Source organism: Capricornis sumatraensis, chromosome 18, assembly GCF_032405125.1.
Source record: "Capricornis sumatraensis isolate serow.1 chromosome 18, serow.2, whole genome shotgun sequence".
Taxonomy (NCBI): Eukaryota; Metazoa; Chordata; class Mammalia; order Artiodactyla; family Bovidae; genus Capricornis; species Capricornis sumatraensis.
The window spans coordinates 39,417,723-39,440,126 of record NC_091086.1 but is presented as its reverse complement, the minus strand read 5'-3'; the positions used below and the strand labels follow the sequence as shown (position 1 = coordinate 39,440,126).

Here is a 22,404-nt window from a genome sequence, read left to right as displayed (position 1 = left end):
TACTTCACACAGGTAGGAAGAAGATACTGCCATTACTCTCAAGATGGCTACCCTCACGTAAAGATTCATTGGCCCACCATCTCACACTGGAGAAAGGGGAGTATGGCATTTCAACTCTTCAAGTCCACCAGGAATATTCCACCTGCTCCTTCTTCTGCCACCCAGCTTACTGCCCCGCCGGATACTGCATAGCTATCTTCCTTACTTCCCTGAGGTCTCTATTCAAATGTCGTCTCAGTAGCATTATATCTCATCTCTGTTATAGACCAACCCATCCAGATTTCACTTTTGGAATTTCTGGTGGTCCAGTGATTCTGCATTCTCACTGCTGAAGGGCCAGGTGCAATCCCTGGTTGGGGAAGAAAGAACCCAAAAGCCTCACAGTGCAGACAAAAACAAAATTTAACCTTCTTCTCTTGACAGCTGATGTCCCTTTTCATGCTTTGTTCCATTTCTTTAGTATTTACCACTATCTAATATACTATACATTTTACTTATTTATTGTACCTATTGTCTATCTTGAGCATCACCATGTAAGCTTGTGAAGGATATAATATCTGGTGCTTATTTCAAAATACTTCAAGAGGGGGCTTCCCTGGTGGCTCAGTGGTAAAAAGTCCACCTGCCAAAGCAGGAGACATGGGTTCAATCCCTGATCCAGGAAGATCCCACGTGCAGAGGAGCAACTAAGCTGCGTGCCACAACTCCTAAGCCTGTGCCCTAGAGCCCAGGGAACCACGCTATGGAGCCCACGCACCACAGTTCCTGAAGCCCACCTGCCTGCAGCCTGTGCTCTGCAACAGGAGAAGCTGCTGCAATGAGAAGCTGACACGCTGCAGTGAAGAGTAGCCCCCGCTTGTCACAACCAGAGGAAGCCCAAGCACAGCCACAAAGACCCACCGCAGCCAAAAAACAAACAAACAAATAAAAATCACTTAAAAAAAAATTACAAGAGGAGAAGGAAGGAGATGGGGATGTAGATGGGGCAGGAGTGATCAAGGGTGGGCAGGTATTGGAACATTAGGATGAACTCAGATAGGTTCATTACACTCTTCCATTTTCTGCTGTATATGTCCATTACCTTTCATAATAAACATTAAAAGCAAAAATCTATAATACCTTTACACTGCAACATGCCCTTTTCCTCCTCCACTAATCAGAAACAACATGTCTTCATGCCCAGATGGCAGATGAACCCCTAATACTTTCCTTTAATTAACCTCCTCAGGAGCCATGGCACGTGCCAAGCGCTAGCACAGAACACAGAAGTCACAGTCCCCAGAGCATGGCTCTTCTAAACAAAAAGTCTTATGATATCACTTTGGAAAATGATTTTCCATATGTCCACACCTTATGACTTTGACGTTTTTTAAAGGGACTGATAATCACAATATTCCTGACAGTGGGTCTCTCTGCAGGAAAGGCAGGCAGATGACAATAAGAAGAAGCAATCCTCTAATTCCTACCTTAGGTAGGTCTGGAGGTGTTTGATTTATTATTATGCCTTCTAACCTGCACAGGCTACATGTATATAATACCAGTATGCATCAAATATTATGTAATAGACATAATTATTTCACAAACAAATACATAAATATACCATAATATAAATATAACAAAAATAACTTTACTGAAGTTATAGTAACGAATATATTTGTCTTAACTAAAAGCTGAAATTAGCTAAAACAGGTGAAGAAGCTTTGTGTAAACCTTGCCATCTTCTAACACCAGCCAGAGCACACGTTTGACGAAACCAGCCAGGTTATTTTGGTCACAGGCAGCCTTAACAGCCTTCTGTGGCTGAGTCAGATGACCTTTCCTGACAGCACAGACATGCCAGGCTGCTTGCAGGAGACAAAATATCTACAGTCTCCTGAGTGAAGTGTTCCCGCCCCTCCTCCGGGGTTTTCTATTATAAGTTGCCTTTTTAAAAAATGCAGAGACAATTCCCAGAGAAACCTAGACTGATGGGATATGCACCCAAGAGACCGGCCAAGGAGCACATGGGAAGTCAAGGGTTAACAGATTCCTGCAGAAGCCAAATGAGTTCCAGAGTCCTGCTGCTCATGATACACATGGAACACAGCACCAAGAATTATTCCCTGGCTGGTTTTGCACTTAAACTTGTGAAGTTTATCAGGGAAGATTTCACCCACTCAAAGAGAAGGTCCAGAAATAACACTGCCTGGCCTAAAAAGAGAAATGTGTTTGTGGCATGTGTGCCAATATGTACACCCACTTGTACTATTTTTCCCAAGCAACTACCCCCAGGTTCCTTAAGAGGGAGAAAGACAGCCAACTTTGTGATGAAACAGACCACTGGCTGCAGGTTTTAAGAGATGCAATGCAATATTCCTATCAGTTTTGTTAAAGGGAAAAAGACATACTGATCACCTCTTTGGTTTTCCACAACTCACTTTTGTTTAGAACACATATGAAAGGTAAAACATTTCCAAAAAGGAGGAATGTCTCACTTTAAGAGAAACCAGAAATAATTCATGCCAAGGGTCATTTTGATATTCTCTTCAAGATAAATATACTGGTTTTACGTCTTGTCAATTAGAGGAGAAATTATGAAGCAAAAAAAGAAAGAGATGGCTCACATGTTCTTTCACCATCCTGTTTCTAAGTTCAAAAAGAGGGACTTCCATGGTAGCCCAGTGGCTAGGACTCTGAGTTTCCAATGCAGTGGGCAGAGGATTCGATTTCTGCTCAGGGAACCAAGATCATGCTGCACAGCACATCGAAAAAAAAAGTCCCCAAAGATTTTAAGGTACCTGAGGGAATCATCGGGGCTTCCCTGTATGGTAAAGAATCCCACCTGCAGTGCAGGAGACCTGGATTCAATATCTGGGTCAGGAAGATCCCCTGGAGAAGAGAATGGCAAACCACTCCAGTATTCTTGCCTGGAGAAGCCCATGGAAAAAGGAGCCTGGCAGGCTACAGTCCATGGGGCTGCAAAGAGTTGGACACAACTGAGCAACTACACTCTTAAGGAATCATCACTAATATTTTAGATATTTATAGTACTACCACCCCCTGACCCACTGACTCCCTTTAAAACTCAAGTTATAGTGGGTACCAAGGGAAAAAGGCTGAAAAGATGCAGCCCCAGGAGTGGGGTGAAGCTGCAAGGAGGCAGGCTTCATCCCAGATCCTGCTACTGAAAAAGTTCTCCCTGGTCTGATCTATAAGAGAAAGAAGATGAGCTAAGAGGTCTAAAAAAAATGTCTTTGTCTGAAATGTAGGGTGCAGTTGTTGTCAAAGTGCACACTGCTTTAAGTTCCTGCTGGACTAGAATAGACATTCAGTCACCACATTCAGGGAAGTTTGTGAAAAGCTGCACAGCTCAGAGAGGCTACGTAACAGAATGAACAGAGTCTAAGAGGAGGACTGAACCAATTCACAGGGCTACTGATCCCACCCAGGATGATGCTCTTCTCAAAGCCCTCTTGGAGGCAGATGGTATAAGAGGCAAAAAGACCTTCACTGGAATAACTGGCAAAGAAGACTGGAGACAGAGGAATATACTGGCCTCAAACTCCCTATCTGCTAGATTTTAACAGTTAGCATTGAAATGGACTACTTTCAGAAATTCAGTATCTTTCAGGATTTTGAAATATCACCCACTGATGATGATTTGAGAGTATTTCATAAAATAGTGGAAAAGCGCAGGCACCTGGGAATCATGTTTCCTATGGGTCTATCTTAGCTCCACCTAGCTGTGTGACATAGGTACGCAACCTCACCTCTCTGTGCTTTATAGCCCTCATCTGTAAAATAAGGAAAATAATGAGTCCTATCTCGTAAGATTGTTGTGAACATTTTTTTAAAAATCAATTAAAATACAGAAGTGAGTAATACATAATAAATACTTGATTAATAGTAGTCATTATTATTGTCAATACTGAACAGGCAGGAAAATAAGCAGCTAATTTATGATCTCTAAGGACTTCCTATTAAACCAGCTCACAATCACCCATCTTACCAAGACCACTATACAAGAAAGCAGGATAGGGCTGGAGGAAAAGAATTATCGAGTCCTGAAGGCCAATGCAGGTCACAGAGTACACAGAACACAGCACAGAAGAGCTGGAGGTCCAGGGTACTCACTGGACTAAGAATAATACAAAACTCACACCCTAGATAGAATCTTCATTATCAGAAAACACCCAGTCTACTCATCAACCCCAATTTCAAATATTTTACGCTTCCAAGAGCTCAGTTCTTCCAGTTCAACCTAAAGCCATGTGGACCTCTTCTACTATGAGCAGGCAGAGGGGGCAACCTTACCATAATTTATTGTCTAAATTGCTGTTTTGCTTACATTCCTAAACTAGAATTACAAATTAGATTTCATCTTGATACTTCTAATTAGCCTCTGTCTAATAAAACTTTCTACAGGGATGATCATGTTCTTATCTATGTTGATCAACACAGTAGTCACTAGTATATGGAACCGATGAAAAGAAACTGAACTTTTACTTTATTTAGATTAATTTAAATTTTTAAATTTAAATAAGGACAGAAATAGCAAGGACATAACAAAAGTGGAAGACATTAAGAAGAGGTGGCAAGAACACACAGAAAAACCACACAAAAAAGTCTTAATTACCCAGATAACCATGATCGTGTGGTCCCTCACCTAGAGCCAGACATCCTGGAGTATGAAGTCAAGTGGGCCTTAGGAAGCATTACTATGAACAAAGCTAGTGGAGGTGATGGAATTCCAGCTGAGCTATTTCAAATCCTAAAAGATGATGCCCTGACAGTGCTGCACTTAATATGCCAGGAAATTTGGAAAACTCAGCAGTGGCCACAGGACTGGATCCCAAGGAAAGGTAGTATCAAAGAATGTTCAATTCTGCTCAATTCTCCTGCTAACAAGGTAATGCTCAAAATCCTTCAAGCTAGGCTTTAGTGGTACATGAACTGAGTTTCCAGATGTACAAGCTGGATTTAGAAAAAGCAAAGAAATCAGAGATCAAATTGCCAACATCCGTTGGATCATAGAGAAAGCAAGAAATTCCAGAAAAAAACATATACTTCTGCTTCACTGACTATGCTAAAACCTTGGACTGTGTAGATCACAACAAACTGGAAAATTCTTCATGACATGGGAATACCAGACCACTTTACCTGTCTCCTGAGAAACCTGTATGCAGATCAAGAAGCAACAGTCAGGACTGGACATAGAGCAATGAATGGACTGGTTCAAAATTGGGAAAGGAGTACGTCAAGGCTATGTATTGTCACTCTGCTTATTTAACTTGTATGCAAAGTACATCATGCAAAATGCTGGACTGGATGAAGCATAAGCTGGAATCAAGATTACCGGGGGAAATATCAACAACCTCAGATATGCAGATAATACCACTCTAATGGCAGAAAGCGAAAAGGAACTAAAGAGCCTCTTGATGAGGATGAAAGAGGAGAGTAAAAAAGCTGGCTTAAAATTCAACGTTCAAAAAACTAAGATCATGGCATCCAGTCCCATCACTTCCTGACAAATAGATGGGGAAAGTAGTGACAGATTTCATTTTCTTGGGCTCCAAAAATCACTGTGGAAAGTGACTGTAGCCATGAAATTAAAAGACATTTGCTCCTTGGAAGAAAAGCTATGACAAACCTAGACAGAATATTCAAAAGCAGAGACATCACTTTGCTGACAAAGGTCCATATAGTCAAAACTATCATTTTTCCATTAGTCATTATGAATGTCAGAGCTGGACCATAAAGAAAGCTGAATGCTGAAGAATTAATGCTTTTGAACTGTGGTGCTGGAGAAGACTCTTGAGAGTCCCTTACAGGGGGACTAAGGAAATCCCAAAGGAAATCAACCCTAAATATTTTTTGAAAGGACTAATGTTAAAGCTGAATAGCCAATCCTTTGGCCATCTGATACAAAGAGCTGACTAGTCACCAGAGAAGACTCTGATGCTGGGAAAGACTGAGGGCAGGAAGAGAAGAGGGTAATACAGGATGAGATGGTTGGATGGCATCACCGACCCAATGGACATGAGTTTGAGCAAATCTGGGAGACAGTGAAGGACAGAGGAGCCTGGCATGCTGTAGTACATAGTCACAAAGAGTTGGACACAACTTAGTCACTGAACAACAAGAAGAGTTTAAATTAAAAGTTGCATGTGGGTACTGGCTAGCATATTGGACAGTGCAGGTATGATCAATTAGGAGTGGCAGTCAGCAGCACTATATTGAAGGGGATCCTAATGTGAGTCTGTCTAACAGGACAGAGTGCTGTGAATAAGAGATGTCTGTTCTTGTACATGGGAGGGCAGCCTTTATCATATTTGCAGGCTCAATTAAAGGATTTTATCTCCCTTTCCCTTTTGCCAACAGTGAACATCTTTTCAAATATCTTCACTAATTCTCAGACTACTAGAGGTTCACTTCCTGCTTTCGGAAGAGATAAGACTGGCTGAAAAGAACTAGATTATAAAAGGGAAAAAAAGAAAGAAAATCACCCAGGACAATGCATATTGACCCCATAGTACTCAGAGAAAAAACAGTCGTTTGTGGCAGTTTTACAGAGGTACATACAATCAACAGAGTTAAACTACCAATTAGTTTAAGCTGTGTTATAGGCTTTTTTCAGTACTGTTATAGGTGTGTGCAATGGAGAGGTCATTAAGATGATTTGATTTTAAAAAATTTCACAGATTAAATCACATTATCCATTTTAAATGCAGAAAATATACTGAAGCTGTTGCAAAAGAAACCGTCCTGCCAATGTTGAAAGTACCACATTTCCCAGCACTTTAAAAATAGTATACTTCAAATATTGTCAATTAACCATTCTTCCATAAGAAGGGGAAAAAAGCCAAACTATGGCTATCTAGTAAAATAATAATACACTGTACTTTCCAAGAGAATTCTAACATTTGACTGTTTCAAAAATACAGCAGCACTGCCTCCATGAAATATCATTTTGGCCAAGAGCTTGAAGGAATGAAAAGATGTCAAGTACAATGGTACCATAACAAGAAAAATCAAGAACATACATTCTCATTTCCAGATCCCAAGATGGGATCCTATAAAGCCCTCTTGTGGGGAAATATATCTCAAATCCCATGAAAATCTGGTTCCAAAGTGATCCTCAAAGCCTACATGAATGATTTTGAAGTCTCCTTTCAGGTTCTAACATATACACACAAAATGGCAGGGTTTTGGTATAAGCACCTATTTCTATCCCAGAGCTTTAACCCTAGGCACGTTCTAGAATTATTCAAGTCTCTTCCGAATGAACCCTGAGATGTTTAAAGGAGAGTCAGTTAGTGCATTAATTCAACTGTTCCAAACAGAACTACATCAAAGCAATGAGTTATACTACCCTCCTTCCTCCTCAAAATATCACCACTCTCTGTCACAGTGAGATAAAGAACTTCTCCTGATACAACTTATTATTTGCCTTGGGATTCTGTTTAGAAAAATTCATCCCTGAGATTTTACCCAAGAAGGTCCACTTTGCTCAAGTACCAAAGTTTTATGAGCTGGTCAGCCTCATGGCTTGGTTCCCAAAGTGAGCATTCTGGTGAGATCCTAGCTAACCAGAGAGCTCAAATTCCAGCAAAATTTAAACTATCATATATTTAAATAGAATCCTTCAACATCTCAAATGAAAAACATGGTCACTGTCCTTCTTCATGAAAACAAATGAACTGCAGTATTTTTTCTTAAACTAACACATAACATCAACTTTAAAAAAGTAACATTAGGAAATCAGAAATAACCTCTTCTCTTACCTCCACCACTGTAGTTTCTGCAGCTTTGCACATCGGCAAGTTGAAATTCCTTGCACTTTTCCTACAATAGGGGTGAGGGAATAAGGGAGTGTGGAAAGAAGGCAAAAATAAGTGTCTCTCTCAGCTTTAATTACAGATTAAAAGAATTTCTGTAATCTAAGACTCTGTGAATCTTTTTAAGAGTATATCGTATTTTCTATAAGTCCTATAGCTATTTTATATATAAAAACAATGCAATGGCCACTTAATGGAATCATATCACATTTATGGGGTTAAGAGAAAGAACTAGTTTTCATTTTCAACATATAATTATATACAGAAAAATAAAATGGATATTAAAGGGTCTAATTTCTCTAAATCTTTTAACTGAAATGCTACTGTTTCTGTAGTTAAATATTTCACTGAACTTGCTCTTGTTAAACATTAAGAAAAGTAGCAAGTGCTTTATCTGAGAAGGTATAGTAATTATACTCTTATTAAAGAGAAATCTATTGCTGAAATTAACTGAAACATTCATGGGTAATTTGTGAGTCACTTATAAAGATCATTCTGGAGAACCAACTTCCAATGAAATTTTTGAAACTACAACCCCCACATCAGACCCTGAGGTATAAAAAGAGGGGGCCAATTTTGCTGATGCTTCTGCATTCCCAAGTTCCTAAATTCATGCACTTACTCTAATAATAAAAACTGAAATGTGTTCTTGTTTCTGAGAGTGTAAATTGAAAGGAAAAATTCTTTTGTAAAGAGGAATAATTCATAGCTGTGTCTTAACAGCCCTTTGTGCTAGCAATGTTTCTTTCAGTTGGATTCAAGGATAGGTGTGTCCTTGAGAGAGGAATATCTCTCCGTACTTTCACAAGCTACTGTGTTGGATTCCATCAAACATCCAGCATCAAAACTCCAAGGACAGAGTGGCCTGAGGAGCAGGTATGCAGGGCCCACCCACTCTACCAATGGCCTAGACAGACCTCTGTACCAGTTGTCCCACTAATCATGAAGGTCAGCCTAGAAGTCAGGATCTTAAGAATCTAGGCCAGCTGACCACTGGCAATAAGCACTCTCATTTCACATCAAAGCTCAATGGCTACTGAGCAGAAACCACAGGCATAAAGTCTCTGCTCAGAATAGCCCTTGTGCTGTCTTTAGACAACAGGCAGTAAAGCACAGGATAAACTCATGGAAATATTTTAGGAATTCATTTTCATTTGCTACTACACAATTTCATTAATCTTCAAAAAAAAAACTAGCTTCAAGAACATTACACCAAGGTGTCAAATAAAGGTAGACAGCATTCAGTGTCCTCTGTAATTGCTGAAATTAGTTATAATACCCAAAACTGACTAAATCTGGGGACTTCCCTAGCAGACCAGTGGTTAAGACTCCACATTTCTACTGCAGGAGGCATAGGTTCGATTTCTGGTCAAGGAACTAAGATCCTAAGTGCCGTGGCCGCACCAAAAAAACAAAATCAAACAAACAAACAAAATTGGCTAAGCTCAAAAAATCAAATACAGTATATTTAATGTCATATAAAGTGTTAGTCACTCGGTTGCGTCCACTCTTTGTGACCCCATGAGCTGCAGCCTGCCAGGCTTCTCTGTCCATGGGATTCCCCAGACAAGAATACTGGAGTGGTTAGATATTCCCTTCTCTAGGGAATCCTCCCATTCCAAAGACTGAACTCTGGTCTCAGGCACTGCAGGCAGATTCTTCACCATCTGAGCCACCAGGGAAGCCAATGTCATATAAGATCTTCAGAAATGAAACAGTAACATGAGAGTGATCACTGATAATTTAATTGTGATCATACCAAAGCTGCATTTGGTAAAGATTCTTTAAAAATCACTAACAAAAAGCAGGAAACGGACCATATTATAAAAAAGAAAACTAGTTCGGTAACCTAACAGGTGAAGTCTTCAAAATCAAACATTTTGAAAGCTTTTATGAGTATATCCAAAGGTGGCACAATTTTCAAAACACAACTACATAATACCTAAGTCCAAGATACTGAAACTTGGTATTTAGTATGCTTAGCATAATCAAAAGATGTTGAAATCTATTAAGTGGCTTAATATATCTGTGGTTCCAGATAACGAAAATGAAAGCTAGGCATTATTAATGTTAATCAACTTTCCAAACATCATCTTTATAAGCATTTTCTAGTATACACCAACAAGCTTGGAAAGAACTGACCTAAATGCTTATTAGCAATATTTTCCAGAATATCAAACTAACTTAGGTGTTTTAAGACAATGCATACAAATAACAATGTCAAAAATATAATTGTGTGCTTCTGTCAGCTTTTCTAAGTATGTCACAACACTGTACTTAGTCTTAACCACTAAAGTACACAGGACAAAAGTATATGTGACTATATATAAGACTAGAATAGATTCAGATAGTTAAACAGTGCACCACGGGCACCAGTCAGAACAGATGTCCTCAAGTGCACCAAACCAGCATGGCCACACAGCAATGGTTCTGCACACACCGACACACACACACACACACACACACGTGATTGATTTTAAGCAATCTTTAATATAAATTTTTAAACACCAAACACATCAAGATATCCATTTTGTAATCATAATTTCGAAAACATAAAGTTGCTAATAGGCATTATGTTGAACATTTTTTAAAACCATTGTACTACCTGAAAATCACGTTTCCGGCTCGGTCCGCCTTCCAGGCTTTTACCAAAGCAAAATCCCCTGTGATTGCTTCCTCCAAGATAAAATGCTGACCTTTAAACTCCCTCACCTGCAAGAGACAAAGGGCATCGTCAGGATCTCCACAGGGCTTGGTTGGTTTTGATACCTGGTCTGATGTGTGTGCATGTGTGTGCTCAGTTGCCCAGTCACGTCTGACTCTTTGAGACCCCATATACTGCAATCCACCAGGCTCCTCTGTCCATGGAAGTTTCCAGGTAAGAATCCTGGAGCAGGTTGCCATTTCCTACTCCAGGGGATCTCCTCTACCCAGAGCTCAAACCTGCGTCTCTTGTGTCTCCTGCACTGGTAGGCAGATTCTTTACCACTGAGCCACCTGAGAAGCCCCGCTAGTTACTTATTTGTCTAAGTGTAACTTACTTATTTTCTTATGTGTATTACTAAACTATTAACTTCCCAACCCAGGGGCAGGTGGGTTCTTTGCTGCTGAGCCACCTGGGAAGACCCACTTGTTCTGACAGAGACAGATAAAAGGGATACAAGCCTAGTTAGGGCAAGAAGGAGAAGATCTAAACTGAGACTTTTTATCATACTAAATGGGTGTGGAGGGTAGTTTGGGGATGATTCAAGCGCATTTTATTTATTGTGTACTTTATTTCTATTATCATTACATCAGCTCCACCTCAGATCATCAGGAATTAGATCCAGGAGGCTGGGGACCCCTGGACCAGGGTTCACTCAAAGTGGTGAAGAGAAAACTAAGGGAGCAGCATGTGCAAGGGCCCAGTGGTAGGAGAGCTCGGTAACTCTGAAGAAGTGAAAATTCTACATGCTTGTGGCATAGACTGCATGTGTTAGCACTCACTTTACTGTTTCTGTGAATAAGTTACATACTGACATGAAAAAGGCCCCTCTTTCCCTCCACTCTGGCCTCCATGGTGGCTCAGACAGTAGGAAATCCACCTGCAACGTGGGAGACCTGGGTTTGATCCCTGGGTCGAAGAGGTCCCATGGAGGAGGGCATAGCAACCCACTCCAGCATTCTCACCTGGAGAAATTCACAGACAGAAGAGCCAGAGGGCTACAGTCCATGGGGTCACAGAGTCCAACCCAGCTGAGAGACTAACACTTTCAGTTTCCCTCCACTCTAGAAAAAAACTATATAGTTGCATGAAACGGGCAATGCATTATTTTCCTACCTAAAATAGTTTTAAAAGTCCATTCCTCTCTCCTAATTAACTCATAATCACCTGCTGGGATTTTTATTGGGATTCCTAGAATTTATAGACTAATCTGGAGAGAACTGATATGCATGCCACTTCCCACCTGTGGGCGTAATATAGGCCTATATTTTTTTAAGTCTTCCTTTACCTCCTTCAATAGTTTTATAATTCCCCCCTCAAAAGTATATATTTCCTAGGTTTACTCACAGGTGCTTCATGGTTTTTGATGGCCACTGTGACTATTACATTTTATTCTATTATACCTTCTTTTCTGTCATTACTGGTCTAATGGAAGGCTATTGATTTTTGTATGTTTACTGACTTTTAATTCTACTCCAAATGGAAGAGATGGGGAGAAAAAGCATAAAGCAAAACTATGCTGTACCATTTTGTTCCCTTTTTCTTCATGGGGACTTAGCTCTGGGAGTTGAAACAAACAGAGGAAATAAAATCAACATTACACTCCCATCACCACATGGGATGGAAGCCATTTGAAGGCTGAAGTCCATTCTCATTCCTACTGCGCCTCCTAGTGGAAAAAACTGCATGCATTTTACAGAAACTTTTGAGAGACAGTTTGGGTACATACACTTTTCTTAAACTATAGTTTAAAAAAAGAAACTTTTTAAAAAATTATAGTAAATTTATAATATTGCATTAGTTTCAGGTATATAGCAAAGTGATTTAAATCCCAGATATGGGATTCAGATATCCCATATGTGTACATATATGGGATTTCTGGGTAGCTCAGCTGGTAAAGAATCTGCCTGAAATGTAGGTGACCCCAGTTCTATTCCTGGGCTGGGAAGTTCCCCTGGAGAAGGGATTGGATATCCACTCCAGTATTCTTGGGCTTCCCTGGTGGCTCAGACAGTAAAGAATCCACCTGCAATTTAGGAAATCTGGGTTCTATCCCTAGGTTGGGAAGATCCCCTGGAGGAGGACATGGCAACCCACTCCAGTATTCTTGCCTGCACAGCACATGTATACATATACATATACATATATATATTCTTTTTCAGATTCTTTTCCATTATAGGTTATTATAAGATATTGACTAAAGCTCCCTGTGTTACAGATAGGTTCTTATTGTTTATTTTTATATAATAGTGTATATATGTTAATCCCAAACACCTAACTTATCCCTCTCCCCCACTTTACCTGTTGGTAACCATAAGTTTGTTTTCTATGTCAGTGAGTCTATTCCTGTTGTGTAAATAAGTTCACTTGTATCAATCTTTTCGTTTCCACATATGTGATATCATGATATTTTGTCTTTGATGTCATTTAGTATGATAATCTCTAGGTCCATTCATGTTACTGCAAATGGAATTAATTCATTGTTATGGCTAAGTAATATTCCATTGTATATATGTACTACATCTTCTTTAACCATTCACCTGTCGATGGACATTTAGGTTGCTTCTGTTTCTTGGCTACTGTAAATAATACTGCTATAAAACACTGGGGTGCCTATATCTCTTTCAACTAGGATTTTTATCTTTTCCATATATGCCCAGAAGTGGGACTGTTTTCCACTCTGGCTGCACCAATTTATATTCCCACCATCAGTACAGGTTCCCTTTTCTCCACAGTCTCGCCAGCACTTATTATTTGTAAACTTTTTGATGATGGCCATTCTGACCAGTGTGAGGTGATACTTCATTGTAGTTTTGATTTACATTAAAACAGAAATCATTTCTTACAGAACAGTTTCCTTAAAGGTATTATATGACACATTATGTCAGAAAAGATTAATGAATTTAGGGAATTACAGATGAATGAGGATCATATTAATATGAACTTAGATAAATTATATGAAGGATATTTGTAAGATGTACATCAATAGTTTTTTCAGTTCAGTCGCTCAGTCATGTCTGACTCTTTGTGACCCCATGGACTGCTGCACGCCAGGCTTCCCTGTCCATCACCAATTCACGGAGCTTGCACAAACTCATGTCCGTAGAGTCAGTGATGCCATCCAACCATATTATCCTCTGTTGTCCCCTTCTCCTCCTGCCTTAGTTTTTTTAAGTCTTAGGAATTTCAGTCATCATTAATGATGATAGTTGAGTCTTTTCCATGTAGACCTAAAAAAACACATCTAAATATATGCCAACTCAGGGCAAAGTAAAAACACTGGCATTTTTTTCAATTCCAATTATATAACTTCCTGAAGGGGCTACACATCAGCAGTTGCTAAGTGTTAGCTATTTTAAAATTTAAAAACAGGGACAGAATTGGTTTTGTCAAACTAGCCATTATACTCACTTGAGTCACTTATTTCAGTCTCCACGACCTCATCTTTCCATCCTTTCTTGAATCCACTCCATTCAAATGTTCACCATTCCAGAAAAATCCTCTGTTCCAAAAAAATCACCCTTTAAGGTCACCAATGACCTCCACATTTTCAGCTGCAATGGTCAACTTCCAGTCCTATCACTCATCTCCTTCACTCTCTGACACAGTTGATCACTCCTCGTTTTGTAAAAGTTTCCATCTTCCAAATCACCTCCCCTGGATCTCCTCTTTACCCACTGGACACTCTCATTTTATTCACTGCTTCTTTCCCTCTTTTCAGTCTTTAAATGCCAGGCCTCTTCTAAACCCTTAAATGCAAAAGAGGTGTTCTCTGCACTCCAGCCTTCGTCACTTAAGTCCCATGGTTTTAAACACCACATGCTGATAATTTCTGGGTTGGGAAGATCTGCTGGAGAAGGGATAGGCTACCCATTCCAATATTCTTGGGCTTCCCTGGTGGCTCAGTTGGTAAAGAACACGCCTGCAATGTGGCAGACATGGGTGCGACCCCTGGGTTGGGAAGATCCCCTGAAGAAGGGAAAGACTACCCACCCCAGTATTCTGGCTTGGAGAATTCTGAGGACTATATAGTCCATGGGGTTGCAAAGAGTCAGACGTGACTGAGTGAATTTCACTTGCTGATGCCTCCAAAGTTCCTATCCCAGCTCTCAACCCTCCCTGAGCTGACCTAAAGCCTACTGAGTAGCTCCTCTTGGAGGCCAACGAATCTCTTAAAACACTTCAAGTCCAGAAAGAGCTCCTTGTTAATTCTCATACTTGGCCCAAGTCAATAAGCAGCATGCTTGATTCGTGTCTTTTCTTACTCAGTAAATCGTGCTGGCCCTACTGTCAGTGTATTTCCCACCTGCAACCACTTCTCACAAATTCCACTGTTACCACCTCAATATAAACCACCTTCTAATTCCAATTGGATTAGTATTAATACAACAGCCCCTCATCTCTCTTGCTGCTTCTGCTTCTGGGTCTCCGACAAAAAACCCACTCCCAAAAGCCACAGTGATCTTTCCAAAATGTAGCTGAGATCCCATCACTCTCCCACTTCTATTCAACACTCTCAGCCCCTCACCACACTCAGTGAAGTCCAAGTTCATGTGACCTGGCTCCTGCCTCTCTTCAATCTCCAATCCTACCACTCTCTGCCTCATTCACTCTGTTCCAGTCTCAATGCCCTGCTGTGGCACACCCTCGGCAAGCCTGCCAAGGACCATGTCCTTCCTCTTTCTTCTGACTAGGGCACAGCCTACAATCTTCACCCGGCTCATTCTCCTATCTTATTCAGGTCTCTACCAAACATCACGTCTCAGAGAGATTCCCCTGACCCGGCCTGGAACACACCTTCCTGGCCACTCAGCACCCTCTCTGCCTTTGCCCTACTTGATTTGTTACATTATGCATTTGTCTCTTCATTCCTGGTCAGTTCCCCCACTACAGGGGGACTTGGCCTAGAGGACTCCTTTTTCCACCACATTTGGACTAGTGCCTGGCAAACAGAAGGACCTCAAATAACTATCGCTAATCCAAGGAATTCACTCATTTCCTCTTCCCACCATAATCAAGGAAAATAAAGTTGGCTAACAAGAATCATTTCTAGAGATTATCTGTTGTATTCCCCGGGATTCAGACAAAATTACCAAACTACTAGATGCCTACACCTGGACAGACTCAGGACAGATTCTAGTCTATCCTTTGTTTTCACAGGGTGAGTTAATGATGTAACTTCTAGCAAGTTCTCAAAGCATTCACCAGATTTTGCTGGCTATCCTGATGTATATTAACTAGGATCCATCTTAATAATTAATTAGGTTCCTGTCTTTTTCTTTGCGAAAACATTTTAAACCTAATTAGGCAAGAAGCAAGATAGAGTATAAAAAACGTTAACAAAAGCTTTGAGTCAATATAGGTAACCCTAAGCAGAAAAGGCACAGCTCCAGATGAAGGACGCTGCTGGAAACATGGAACAGCAGGGGGATGAGAGTAATGACCTTTATCTTCCCTCAAAACCCTAAGGGGCACAGCTAACATCCCTATACGGAGAAAGGTAACAAGACCCCTTGATATACTAAGTTCTCACTTCTCTAGAGATAAGTTCAGCAGTCCGTGACTTTTGTTAACTCTCATGAGCCATGTGGGCAGAGAGAAGGGAAAGATACCAAAAATGCAGCAATGAGATACTGGCCTGTGTCATTTTAAAAACTGGCTCCTAAATATCTCAAATACCTGTATCTAGAGTTCTATTCTTTTCTAATGTGTGAGGAAAGTTACCTAGTATAAAGATACTCCATCCTATCCAGCACTTTAAATAAAACTAAGTTATTCAGTCTAAGGCTCAAATGTATCCAGTGTACAAAATGAAGGATAAAGAAGATAATATAAACTTGGTATTTATTCTACTCATATATTTATAACCATTCTCTGCTTTTTAAGATTATAGACAAATTTGTGATTTCTTTAGCTTTTTTTCCCTTCTTCAATCATATCCAGAAGGGGCCTGAACATGAAGGGTTTAATATCATACATATTATGGTATTAAATAAAGTAGCTGTATTTTATTTTCCACATAAACATAATCAGCAATTATACACACTCCTAAATGTCTTAAAACCTACCCATAAAACTAACCTTGACTCTCATTTCTATGGATTAATTTCTTTCCTTCTCATTTGTTTATTCTGGTTTCTCTACGTGAGTTTAATTACTAACAGATGTTCAGTTTTAGCTAGAAATTGTACCTAGCATATGTATGTTACTAAATGAATGTGTTTTATTCTCACCCAGGTATGATTTTATACTTTTTTACCCAATGAGCCCACCTGGAATCCGTGCGTCTTACCTCTCTCGGCTTACTGGCAATGGCAATGCTGCCATCTTTGTTGTATTTGATTGGTGCCCCCCCCTCTTGCACCAGGGTCCCATACCCTGTGCTGGTGTAAAATGCAGGAACTCCAGCCCCACCGGCACGAATCCTCTCTGCAAGTGTGCCCTACAAGTGAGCAAAAAACACTGCATCAAAAGTCCATCAAGCACACTTCTATCTGCGGACACAAATACTTAGCCACATGCTCCCTGCTCTCTAGGTGTTTATCATCTAAACCACCCCTAGCAGTGCATATTGGTCTACCTCACTAACACTGCAGGCTAGAAGATCAATGCAAGGCAATGACTGTCTCTCTAGACAAGAACCTCTCTATTTTTAATCCTTATTTGTAATGGAACTGCTTATTTGTATACTCATGTTTTCGGTTTCCATGTCTCCACTGGCTTCTCAACATCATATTTTACAAGTCTATTTGTAATATTTTAAAATCAATTTTCAAATCTGAAGTATATAACTTTAACTGTATACATTAAAAAACATACAATAAAATATCGTGTTTTACTGTGTGCTACATGTAGGTACAGCCTGAATCTTATCATAAATAACAGTATCATGATTATATAATAATAATGAAAATTTTCCAGTTATTTAGAATGTATTCTAAACCTTCTCTTAAGTATTTTATCTACTATGTTATCTAATTAAGGAAAACTACAAATGACAAAGACTACAACATACAGCTAAACTGGTTTTTAAAAAGCCAAGAGAAATTCAAATTTTGTTTCAGAGTAGGAACAGCTCTAGGAAAAATGTCTTTGTATCATCTTCTGATCACTTTGTCTCCCTTTTAGGTACTAGTCATTTCAAATCTAATTTCCCCAGCTATCTCTCACCACCACCTGCCTTTCCACCCAGTTTTCCTACTGGGAAATAACTCTGGCCCTAAACACTTGCAGACACAACCCCTAACATGAAACCTCTTGTTAGGTCTAGTTACATCATATTCAGTTCCGTTCAGTTCAGTTCAGTCGCTCAGTCGTGTCTGACTCTTTGTGACCCCATGGACTGCAGAATGCCAGGCCTCCCTGTCCATCACCAACTCCCAGAATTTATTCAAACTCAAGTCCATTGAGTCAGTGATGCCATCTAACCATCTCATCCTCTGTAGTCCCCTTCTCCTGCCTTCAATCTTTCCCAGCATCAGGGTCTTTTCCAATGAGTCAGCTCTTCACATCAGGTGGCCAAAGTATTGGAGTTTAAGCTTCAACATCAGTCCTTCCAATGAACATTCAGGTCTGATTTCCTTTAGGATAGACTGGGTGGATCTCCGTGAAGTCCAAGAGACTCTCAAGAGTCTTCTCCAATGCCACAGTTCAAAAGCATCAATTCTTCGGCGCTCAGCCTTCTTCACAGTCCAACTCTCACATCCATACATGACTACTAGAAAAACCGTAGCCTTGACTAGGTGGACCTTTGTTGCAAGTAATGTCTCTGCTTTTTAATATGCTGTCTAGGTCGGTCATAACTTTTCTTCCAAGGAGTAAGCATCTTTTTATTTCATGGCTGCAGTCACCATCTGCAGTGATTTTGGAGCCCCCAAAAATAAAGTCAGCCACTGTTTCCACTGTTTCTCCATCTATTGCCATAAAGTGATGGGACCAGATGCCATGATCTTTGTTTTCTGAATGCTTTAAGCCAATTTTTTCACTCTCCTCTTTCACTTTCAATAAGAGGCTCTTTAGTTCTTCACTTTCTGCCATAAGGGTGGTGTCATCTGCATATCTGAGGTTATTGATATTTCTCCCGGCAATCTGGATTCCAGCTTGTGCTTCTTCCAATCCAGCATTTCTCATGATGTACTCTGCAGATAAGTTAAATAAGCAGGGTGACAATATACAGCCTTGACGTACTCCTTTTCCTATTCCCTGGTGGCTCAGACAGTTTAGTGTCTGTCTACAATGTGGGAGACCTGGGTTCGATCCCTGGGTCAGGAAGATCCCCTGGAGAAGGAAATGGCAATCCACTCCAGTACTATTGCCTGGAAAATCCTATGGACAGAGGAGCCTGGTAGGCTACAGTTCATGGGGTCGCAAAGAGTCGGACACAACTGAGCGACTTCACTTTCACTTTTCCTATTTGGAACCAGTCTGTTGTTCCATGTCCAGTTCTAATTGTTGCTTCTTAACCTGCATATAGGTTTGTCAATAGGCAGGTCAGATGGTCTGGTATTCCCATCGCTTAAAGAATTTTCCACAGTTTATTGTGATCCATGTGGTCAAAGGCTTTGGCATAGTCAATAAGGCAGAAATAGATGTTTTTCTGGAAATCTGCTTTTTCAATGATCTAGCAGATGTTGGCAATTTGATCTCTGGTTCCTCTGCCTTTTCTAAAACCAGCTTGAACATCTGGAAGTTCACAGTTCACGTATTGTTGAAGCCTGGCTTAGAGAATTTTGAGCATTACTTTGCTAGCGTGTGAGATAAGTGCATCATTTTCTTACTAACCAGTAGTGAGAATAGGCTTGGATATTAATGATGGTGAGTTTAATATTGTCCCAACCTGAAAACAAGGGTCTACTTGAACTGGGACCTTTAACTATATTGGATTGGCCAAAAAGGTTCCTCAATGACAAACTTTTCAATCAGATAGGAAATGGCAGATAAAGTGAGTGGAAACTTGCTAGATTAACTGCAGTCATTGCTTCCTTTGTTTCAGTTCCCTGGAAACCTGGGCTCTGACCCCAGCATTTAGTCTGTGATACAGACAGTTTTACTCCCCTCCATGGGCTTCATTTTCCTGATACGTCTCAGCAAGACCAGATTCTGCACAAATTTCTAATTCTATGATTAGTAGGAGTTGACTTGTAGGACAATCTTCAAACATTTCAGCAAGTGCTTTTGCATATGCCACAGTGAAATACACATTCCAGTGCCAAATTTAACATTTTATCCTGAAACCTGGATATTTTCACTAGAAATATCTTCTTTTACAGTGCATAGCAACAAAACATTAGTCCTCTAGCAGACAAGAGGTGTGACTTATAAACAAGTTTTCTTGGTTTGGCAAAAGAGCATTCTATCTTACCTCTCTTACACAATGAAATTTCTAGAAGGAAAAAGGTAAACTTCAAAATAAGTTTTTATTATTAAAAAGAAAAAAATTTTTTTTTTTTTTTACCTGGGGTGTCAGCTCTACTTCTAATTCGCCAGATAAATACTGTCGTTCAAATTCTGCATTTTCTCCCACATAGGAAGAGACCATGCGTTTTATCTGCTTGGTTCGAAGTAAAAGGCCCAAACCAAAGTTGTCAACCCTAGAAAGAATACACAAGCAGCTAACAATCAAAAGGACATCCAATGGAACACTAACATCCTCACATTCAAAAACTTGAGATTTTATTTGACAAATCACTGACATTACTCCTAACAACTTCCTTTTCTCCCTCCTTCAACTTCACATCCTAATCCTTCTCATGCCAACAAGTAGTCATTCTCGCTCACTTAATTCTTTCCTAATTCTCGTAATGTGTCATTTCCAAGCCTATAACCTCCCCCCAGGCAGTCCAGACACAGTAAACACCTTAAAGCAGTCCAGGTAGGTACCTGTCAACTTTCTGATAGATTTGTTTCATAGTCCAAGTCTTCCAATACTGACTCTAGTAACATTTCCCACTGACCATGGGTGTAAGGAAAGAGCTGCATAAGAGAGTTCCCTGACGGTCCAGTGGTTAGGACTCGGCACTTTCGCTATGGTGGCCAGGGTTAGATCTCTAGTTGGAGAACTAAGATCCCACAAGCCATGAAGTGTAGCTATATATATATATATATATATATACACACACATATATGCAGATTTTATTCTTACCTGAAGAAACTTGGCTGCCTATGTGCTCCGTCAAGTCCAACTCTTTTGTGACCCCATGGACTGTAGCCCTCCAGGTTCCTCTGTCCATGGGATCGTCCAGGCAAGAATACGGGAGTGGGTTGCCATTCCCTTCTCTAGGGACTCTTCCTTATCCAGGGATCAAACCCACATCTGCTGTGTCTCCTGCATTGGCAGGTAGATTTTCTAATACTGAGCCACCTGGAAAGCCCTTCCAAAGAAAACTAAAGCCTAAATAGCAAGTATTTTCAGGAATGCAGTTTTGAAATGTGGGAATTCCCTGAAGATTAATAATATACTTGTCCACTAGAAGGCTCCAAATCACTAAAGAGCCTCTCCGAACACTGATTATGCACAAGGCTTTACACTTTTTGTTTATTCCCTTCTCCCAAATGGCAACCCACTCCAGTATTCTTGCCGAGGAAATCCCAAAGACAGAGGGACTCGGTGGGCTACAGTCCATTGGGTTGCAAGACTCGGACATTACTGAGCACACACAAATACTCACAGACATTAAACAATTTCCCAGTTCTTTGGGTAAACAATTCTATTCCCCTCAGTTCAACTCTACCTACAGCCTTCTTCACCTCACCTGATGGCAGCCTCATCTTACAGATCTTCAGAACAAAACTCAGGGAGTGATTCCTGACATACAGGTTCCACGTCAGCTCTACTGGAAAATCCTGACTCTGCATTCAGTATCCACCCAGAATCTGAGCATTTCTCACTCCCTCTCTGGAACTGGCACCATATCTTACCCGGATACCACAGTAACCTTCCCTGCTTCTACTCCCGCCCACTACGATCTACTCACAAAATGATAGCCCAAACGACAATATGTCAGATCATGTCACTGCTCTGCTTGAAACCCTGCAGTTGTACCCATTTATTCAGAATAAAAGTAGAGGTCTCACTCTAGAGTGGCCCCCTAGGATGAGTTAAATGCCCTTTCACACCTCTGACCTCACTCCTCCCATTCTTCTTTTTGCTCAGTTCTCTGCCTCTGCTGGCCTCCTTACTGTCCCTCAAATACACCAGGCATTCTGCATGGAGGCCCTTACACTGCCCTTTCCATCTCTCTCGGAAACTCTTTCCCCATATACGGTTTTACATAAACATCTCTTGACATCTGTCAAATAAGTTTATTGCTTGATTTCACTCTCCCCTCCTCACTGACTGGCTCTTTAGTAATAAAAACGAAAATCATTAAGTCTTCAAGCTGGATATTTGCTATGTGTCCCTCCAGATCCATTCTTCAACCTCCAGTCTGCCCTACGCCTAGGGGGGCTGCCCTGTGTAGACTGAATCATGGGGTCCCCTGCCTTCTGGCTTCTGACTGAGTCCATCCACATCTGATTGGGTCCAGCCAATCAAAGTTACCACCAGGAGGATCAGGGGAGTGAGGGGAGAGTGATGTCAGGACTTCTGTTCCCTTAGCTCTCTCCCTGGCACCTGATGCACACTGGATACACCTCTCCATAAGACTTTCTTCTGGGTTCTAACAGCCCCCATCCCCTCGAACCTGTCAGGGCCAAGGCTGGTGGTAACAGCTCTCCACTGTTACTAACTCTAAGGTTCTTCAATACTCATGTTTGCCTTCCCTCAGCCTTGACTCTTCCTTCAAAAAGAGTCTCTTTGGCAAATTCTCTCAATTATCTAATATAACAATACCATTGATATCATCTGGAGCCCTGTCCAAATAAAGTTATTTTAATAGTAAAATA

General features: G+C 40.5%; 1 protein-coding gene across 2 annotated transcripts in view; it reads right to left on the bottom strand.

Annotated features, from left to right (window-relative positions):
• OXCT1 (3-oxoacid CoA-transferase 1) overlaps nucleotides 1-22,404 on the bottom strand; it is a 164,221-nt gene that overhangs the window by 121,963 nt on the left and 19,854 nt on the right. Inside the window, exons 4-8 of one of the 2 annotated variants that reach the window (XM_068990464.1) lie at nucleotides 19,976-20,111; nucleotides 19,883-19,903; nucleotides 16,814-16,963; nucleotides 10,423-10,529; nucleotides 7,764-7,824 (exon numbers count right to left, since the gene is read on the bottom strand). In XM_068990464.1, the coding sequence (XP_068846565.1) occupies nucleotides 7,764-7,824; nucleotides 10,423-10,529; nucleotides 16,814-16,963; nucleotides 19,883-19,903; nucleotides 19,976-20,111 (475 nt within the window). The remainder of the gene's footprint in view (nucleotides 1-7,763; nucleotides 7,825-10,422; nucleotides 10,530-16,813; nucleotides 16,964-19,882; nucleotides 19,904-19,975; nucleotides 20,112-22,404) is intronic. The other variant, XM_068990463.1, reaches the window with a different exon arrangement.